Source organism: Pteropus vampyrus, unplaced genomic scaffold, assembly GCF_000151845.1.
Source record: "Pteropus vampyrus isolate Shadow unplaced genomic scaffold, Pvam_2.0 Scaffold352, whole genome shotgun sequence".
In the NCBI taxonomy this organism is placed as follows: Eukaryota; Metazoa; Chordata; class Mammalia; order Chiroptera; family Pteropodidae; genus Pteropus; species Pteropus vampyrus.
The window spans coordinates 1,042,947-1,051,384 of record NW_011889133.1 but is presented as its reverse complement, the minus strand read 5'-3'; the positions used below and the strand labels follow the sequence as shown (position 1 = coordinate 1,051,384).

The window sequence follows — 8,438 nt, the reverse complement described above, 5'->3', positions numbered from 1 at the left end:
CAACAAATAGGTTAAGAATCTTGGAAGTCAGAAGTTCTGGGTTTGCATTCCTGCTTTTTCACCATGATTTGAAGCAAATCATTTACTCCATCTAATGCTGACAATGACTCTATAACCAATTTTAATAATCTCATTTATAGATTTAAATATGTATATACAGGCTATATCTGAACCTTGAAGTGAAAATCAAAAAGCTGCTCTCTTAACATTCTCAGAATCACAATGATTTTATGGACTCTGTTCCAAGCTAGCAGGCATAGCAGTTTTTCCAAATGTGCCAGCCTCATTTACTTTAAAAACATGTTCAAACACATCATTTTAAAGACAAAAGCAGACCGGTGTTTCCACATTATCCAATGATTTTGGTTTTTTTGTTTGTTTGTTTTATTTTATTTTTGAGCGTATAGCTGATAACAATGACAGGGAGATACTCTGTAAAATAAAGTACAGCCATCATTTACCAAGCATTTTTATTTAAGAACACTTTGCTCTATCTACCATTTTTCTCAGGGCATCTTTAACATCTTTATTTCTTAAGCTATAGATCAAAGGATTCAACATTGGAATCACCACAGTATAGAACACCGACACCACTTTATCCCTCTCCAGGGCATAGCTAGTGCTTGGTCGGGAATAAATGAAGAGAATTGAACCGTAGTACAGAGTGACAGCTGTCAAGTGAGAGGCACAAGTGGAGAAGGCCTTGAGGCGACCTTGAGTGCTGCGGATCCTCAAGATAGCAGCGATGATGAAGAGGTAGGAGGCGAGAATAAGCATGATGGGAGTAATGACGTTAGAGGCAAGTATAAAATAGAGCACAACCTGGTAGCTTTTCTTCACGTCACAGGCCAGCTTTACAAGGGGGGGAAGATCACAAAAGAAATCATCAATAATATTGTTCCCACAGAAGCTCAGGGTAAATGTCTCACTGGTAATGATGGTGGAGTTAAGAAAGCCACCAAGGCATGAAGCTGCAACAAGACTGGTGCATAGCCCAGAGGACATCACCTGGGAATAAAGCAGGGGGTTGGAGATGGCCACATAGCGGTCATAAGCCATGGCAGCCAACAGGTAACATTCACTATAGGCCAGTCCAGCTGAGAAGAAGAACTGAGCTAGGCAGCCAGCAAAGGAGATGCTTTTGTCATCAGAGATGCAGATCATAAGGATTTTGGGAGCATAGACAGAAGAGTACCAGAGATCCAGGAACGAAAGTCTTCCAATGAAGAAATACATAGGTGTGTGGAGCCGAGAATCAGCACAGATCAGAGAGATCAGGGTTATGTTCCCTAAGAGACTGATGATATAAATGATGAAGAAGATGAAAAAGAGTACTCTCTGTAACCGCAGGTCTGTCGTGAACCCTAAAAGTATGAACTCTTTCACTTTGGTGAAATTTTTCTCATCCATCAGTTTCGGGTTTCTAAAGTCCCTTTCTGTGAAAAGATTAATAAATATGTCATTATTTAAGACATCTGTAGGCTCCTTTCTAGAATTTGCCATTCTAGATCATCAAAAAACCCAACTGATACCCATATGTTGTTCATTGTGAAACTTGTTTATGGGAAATTGGGCGTCATTCTTGTTGGATAACTGGAAAACCATCCTATGCTGCTTTGAGAGGGCAACTATTATGAATATAGCATGCTATGTGTCAGCTTATTTTTTAATCTAATTTTTCTTCCTTTTTGGAGAGGGTGATTTGTATATCTTCTGTTTCAATTTAGGATGATTAAGGACCATGCAGAAAGTATAAAAAAGGGAATTAGAATGGATGTGCTGATGATCTCTCTTCATGTCTTTGAATACTGTTGTCTTTTTCCAGAGAACTCCAGGAAGAATCACACTGCCATTCTTCTAACCTATTTTGGAATTACCCTTGGAAGTGCATTTTACTGTAATTTCTTTGAAGGCTATAATTATATTTTATTCAACTTTTTATTCACAAAACCAAGACCACAAGCTTATATTCAGTAGGAAATGTGTAACTTGAATAAAAGATTTCCTTAGATAATAAAAATTTGATACCTTAGCTACTTGTATGACCCTCAAATGGACTCTGAAAGGAAGTAAAAATATTAATCAATCAATCATTGTTTTCATAATGTGGATGATTTTCCTATAGAATCAATAGTAAAAAACAAAACAAAAACAAAGAAACAAAGAAGCTGGCAAACCTGAATGAGGAATATGGTAGGCTGAAGAATGGCTCATAAAGATATCCAAGTTCTAATTCCTGAAACTTGTGAATGTTGCTTTGCATAGGGAAAGAGTTATTAAGCTAAAAATGTTGAGATAGGTAGATTATCAGGGTGGGCCCTAAATAAGATCACAATATCCTTATACAAAGGCAGCACATGGAGATTTGACTACAGATACAAGAGGAAAAGGCAATGGGACCATGGTAGCAGAGACAGGTGATACAATCACAAAGAATGCCAGCAGCCATAAGAAGCCAGAAAAGGCAAGGAATGGATCTGCCACTTAGAACCTCTGGGTGGAGTGTGGCCCTGCCAACATCTGGATTTTGGCTCGCTTATATTGGGTTGAACATCTGACCTCCAGAACTACGAGAGAATAAATTTTTGTTGTTGTAAGACATGAAGTTTGTGGTAAATTGTTAATACGGGAAGTTATGGAGCTCAACCTGTAACAGTTTTCTTTCCTTCAGTGGTAGAAGCAGGTGACCAGACTGTTGCCCACAATGGGAGAAGCACCATCTCTGTTCATCTATGTTGCAACCCAGAGGATCTCCACTACAACGTATCACAATCAAAAAGGGCTAAATTATGATTATCAGAGCTATGAGCTGACGGGAGATGTAATATTTCTGCTATTTGATCCAAGGCTTAAAAGCCTCCTCTGCTAATGGAAAAACAAACTTAATCTTTGTCAGATACTCAGCTATGGACTTTCAATTGAACTAAAAAACTAAAGAATTGGTCTCCTGGAACTGTATCCATTTGATGGTAGGAATCTATAACTTTTAACCTTAAAATAAATATTAATGCTATAGTCACTGTCAAAGTAAAAATTCTTCATAATAAGCAAAAGAGGATTGGAAGAGTGACATTTCAGTTCCCTTAGTATTTCACAGCTGTCAGAGGCTAAGGTCATTTTTGACAAAGCCTATTTCTGGAAGCAGCTTAAGACCAAGAATCAAGAGAAATGAGTTATGGTCTTGGTTGCTCCTGCCAATTTTAAATAAACTTTCGAATTCTATTTTCTCACCTATTCTTAGTGCAGTGGGGTTCTTTAAGCTCACAGATGTGAGAAAGCCCTTTGAAAACTAGAAGTTAAAGCTATGTATTGTATTCTCTCTGAACATGATTTCTTCATCTTCATAAACTACACTTCGGATTTACTATTTGCTTTACCTCCCAAGGATTTCCAATTATACCCAAGCTATGATTCCCTAGAGTTTTGTGTGTCCTTGTGCAAAACCCCCCTTTTTTAACAAGTCTTTTGCACAAGATGGGAAATGTCAGGGCTTGTTTGCAAAATTACAATTGGAAATAAAAATTGCAAGAGACAGTGCATCCCTAATCTCTCTTATTTTCTTCTACAGCAATTAAAATATAAAATAAACATATATGTGAATGTGGCCTCATTAGGAACACATATACCAATACTTTAATAAACAAAAAGAGGTCGAAAGTGGATTCAGACGAGACATAAGGCACAGGTAAATAGCATAAATTAAGAAAATATGAAAAAATAAAAACAAGACTGAGCATAAAATGAGGCAAGGGTAAAGCCTGCTGCATACCAAAATGTCCTATCTACTGCTCTGTGCAGACCACAGATTTCACTAGAAATATTCTAGGAGTCCAAATACCCCAAATATACAATTAGCAAAATCCAAAAGACAAGCTACCATCCAAAAGTTTAGGCAACATATTACCATTCTTGATACTAACTTCAAAATCATTTCCCCCAAGTTTCCTTGAAAAGAGAATAGGTTGAATTTAAGGCATAATATATTGAACAGTTTTATTATATATGTAGACACATTTTTAAGTTACATTTACTTGCCATTAATTTGTAGACATAAGCTGGCTACTTCACTTGTTTGATTCAATGGACAATCACACCTTCTCCCCACAAAACATCTCTCGTCCCCAACTTCACACATCTTCCTTCACCAGGCAGTCCCTTTCAGAGGTAGGCGCCTCTGGGAGTGGTCATCCAAAAGGAACTGATCTCTTAGTGATCTCTCAGTCTTCTCCAGGCTTAACACACCTGCCATCCCTACTATTCAGTTGATAAATTAATCAGATACTTCTTGAGTTACATATTAATTATAAATATACAATATGATCTCAAAGACATATCTATATCTCTATGATATATATAGTTGCACTCCCCCTAAGGAATTTCTAACCCGTGCATTGCCCAATGTAGAAAAAGAAACATTTTAAAGTCATAAAAAAATTAACCTATTTTGATTTTTCTATGCATTGACCTACTCTAAAACTAGTAAGTTTCCTAAGAGATAACAGAAGAGACAATGGTGGGCCACACACAACTACAGAGGGTTTATGAGAATGAAAACATCCATCAGGTACATGTCTAATTGCCTATTTCACTGAAAAAGAAAAATAAGACCTGAAGAAAAGACATTTGGAGACATCTCAGCTCACTTCATCAAATATGATTATAGGAAAAAACTTTATTTCACAAAGTAGAATTGTGTTATGGTTTGATTATATTAACAATTGTTTTGTCTTTTATCCATATTGTGATTTACTGACTTTTTTCCTCTGGTTAAGTAAACATATTAATTCATGAACATAAAGTGCCATTTCATTTGAATTTCAACTCAAGTCCAGAATTTCTCACATTACCTTTACAACAGAAGTTGCCTTCTACTCTCCCAAAAGAATCTTCTTTCCAATGGTAGCAATACTGGGAGAAAATATAAGCCTGAGTAGCCTTTTGGGATATACCACTAAAAGCAAAGAGGATCTCGATGTGCTGTTCTGGTGCCAAGTGACCAATTACGATGCTCAGTTATCTTTCTGGAATAAAGTAGGAAGATATCATTCATCACGAATATAATTGATCCAATTAACCTATAAAGCCCTTTTGCTTTGTGAGTTTCATTCATGCATTCAAGGTAAAAGAGAATTCAGCAGAAAGAAATAACCAACAGAATATTCTTTACACAGTAGATGCTTAAGAATTACTTGCAGTCCATAATAACAATAACAATAATCATGATCATGTAAAGACCATAGAATTTTAACTCTGAAATGTATCAACTATCAATTAATAGAGTATGCCCTTTTGCAAACAATAAAACTGAGGGACAGAATTTGAGAAACTGAAATTGAAAGACAAAACCAAAGTCACAGAGTTAGAGCTAACTGTATCTCTTCATCAGACCATAATTATATTTATTCATTCAAAACATATTTATCAAGCAACTTAGGTACCCAACACTGAGTTACTGATGGAGATAAACTCAAGAAAGATAAGGTCTTAGATGATCTTTGCAATGATTAAGAGGCAAACCCAGGACAGAGACTAAGAGTGAACCCCAGGTCCACAGCTCATTAGTTGTGTGACCAAGAGCAGTTCACTTAAATTCAGCAAACCTCAGTTTTCCTATCTATAAAATGGAAATCATTTGTCTTCTTCACAAAGTGGTTGTAAAGATTAAATGAGATAACATATAATAATTTTAACAAATATCAATAAAATATAAAACAGGCAAAAGCAAAAATAAAAGTGATATAGTGAGAGATATAGTGCCTGTCCTTTCATAAGAAAGATAATCAAATAATAATATAAATTTATATTTATAAATTATGACTAATGTAGGGGTCATAAGTGTAAATAACAGCATCATTGTAACTGAGGAGTAGAAATAGTTGTGCATAAATTGTGTTAAGTCATACAGCTAGTGATGTGCAGATATAGACAAATTTCAAAAACAGGTCTTCTCGACTCTAAAGCATATTATGTGCTAATTACCAGAGACACTATGAACAAAGTAGAAAGAGTCCTTGTCCTTATGGTGCTTATAGTTCAGATTGTCACAACTACAAAGCAAAGCAATTGCCTGGTTAGATTATGAGAGGTGACATGGCTTGCCAAACCATAAAGAGAGTTAACGGCAGAATCAGTATCATCAGAACACTTGCATGCACTTTGTCTGTCTCAGGGATTCTAGCACTTAGCCTTCTGTCCCCCTTTTGCCCCTGAATGTCTTTCTCTACCTCCACTAGAGCAGGAATTTTCAATTTAAGCCCATTATTCACTAGGAAAAACATAGATGAGCTTCAAGGGGGCCACCATACCCCTGAAAATGTACCCGAGAAATCTTGTTTGTGTGTTCATTTTTTTCAAGAAGGTCCATTAGATTCCCAGTAGGACCTGTGGGTCAGAGCCACCAGGCTATAAATACAGGTTTCAGACTCATCTCCCTCAAAATGAAAGCTTTCTAGAGTGATGTTGACACTTTCTAAAATGTGTTTTACCAAAGGCAAACTAGATGAAATTTGTTTTAGAGTGCTTTAGAACTCTGACCTTATAAACTTGACTGCTGAAAAGAGTTTTTAGGCAAACATTGAAATCATTTCTCATTTTGTCATTTTAAACATAACCAGAAGAAGAAGCAAATTAGGTAAAATCTTACAAAAACATTGCCAAGAAGAAGGTGTAAGTACACGTACACTGATATTTCATGTTGACATTTTCACCAAGAGAGAGAGAAATAGAGAAAGAGAGAGAGAGGAGACGTCCTCCGTGAAGAATTACTGATTTTCATGTAAAAGAATTTCAAAACAGCAGAGCAATCATGGATCATAAGGGTGAATCATTGTAAGCAATGATTTAATGATTGTAAGCATTATTGTAAGCAAACATTTGTAGGGCAATGGTTTGTTCTGCCATTTAACTTTATCTTAAAAGAAAAAAAAAAGTGGCCCTGTTCTCAAAGTGCTTGCCCTCTACTAAATATACACCATCTAGATACTCATCTGGCCATTCCTCTTTCTGGGCACAGAAAGACTACACTTCTCAGCGCAATTTATAGTTAAGCCGGGATCATGTGACAACATTCTGGCCAATGGGATATGGACAAAAGTGAGGTACACCATTTCTATTTTTGGCCATTAAACCTCATACACAATCATCCATCCTCTCTCTTCCCCTTTTGCCAAACTTGGTGGCCGTGAATTGGTGATGGTGACACCGAAAGAGAAAAGGAATCTGGCCCTCCAAGTCACAAATTAATGGAAAGATGACACATCCCAAGAACTTGAAATGTAATTTAGTCCAGCCTATCTTGACTAACATAGTTTTGGCCACTCGTTAAGAAGCCCAACAATGAAATAGGCATGGCAATTGTTAAAAAACCAAAGGAAAAATATAGTTTCTACTTTCAAGGAAGATAATGTAATCTGGGACAATGTAACTGCAAGCACATATAATACAATATCTTTTGCAGGAAATGTAAAGGGGGAAAAAATCTGCTAAAAGGCATTATCTTTTGAGTTTTCACTCAATTTTGCCATGAACCTAAAACTGTTCTTTAAAAAAAAATAGTCTGTTTAAAAAGGTGGGAAGAGGTGGTTGTTATCTCATGAGAATAAAGTTGAATTTGAAGGGGGCTGAACATGAAGGCGAAGGTTGGAGGGGGTTTTCCTTCTTCCCTTATGTACTTCAGTGTTGCTTAACTCTTTTTATTAACAGGCATACATTAACATATTCCCTATGTAATAGAAATAAAAAAGGATGTAAAATGATTTTGCCAGAGTTCATAAATATATTAAATATAATTAATGACATTTTAATAAATTATATATTTGACATTTTTGCCTTTTTACATAATTATTAATCCATATGGGGACAGCCAGAAAATACATTCCAACTTCAGCTTAGCAGAGAAAGTCACCTTTCTTGGTGAATTTGTGCCATCTTGTGGTGTGTAAAAATAACATCACATGTTTAGTGTACCCATATAATTGTTCAACAGGAAGCTCCTTCCATTAGCCATGCTGCTTCCATGCTGCTTTAAGTATTTTTATAGAATCCATACCCTTCAAAGTATCCATGACCAAGAATCCCTACTTTGTAGCATTTACTATCCTATAAAATTTACACATATTTAGGGTTATGTATTTCCTTGTCTCTTCCCTAAACTGTAAACCCTAAAAATGATGGATCCATATCTGGTTTTGCTCTCCAATGTATTATATCCCTACCCTAAACTAACACAGACCTCTGCCTAGCACCTAGCACAGTAGCAGTTGATAAGGATTTGTCGAGTTAATTAATTAATATGCCAAAACATAATCACCTCTGAGTTATTTTTTAGGTTATAAAAAGCAGTGCAAAATAAAAAATATATATGTAATATATATCTGAGTTATTTTTTAGGTTATAAAAAGCAGTGCAAAATAAAAAATATATATGTAATATATATATAT

At 35.8% G+C, this 8,438-nt stretch overlaps 1 protein-coding gene across 1 annotated transcript; it reads right to left on the bottom strand.

Moving 5' to 3' along the window:
* Positions 1 to 474: 474 nt before the first annotated feature.
* Positions 475 to 1,410, bottom strand: LOC105304789 (olfactory receptor 1013-like). Its single transcript, XM_011379066.1, has one exon. It carries the CDS (start codon positions 1,408 to 1,410, stop codon positions 475 to 477), a length of 936 nt encoding a protein of 311 aa, XP_011377368.1.
* Positions 1,411 to 8,438: the final 7,028 nt, after the last annotated feature.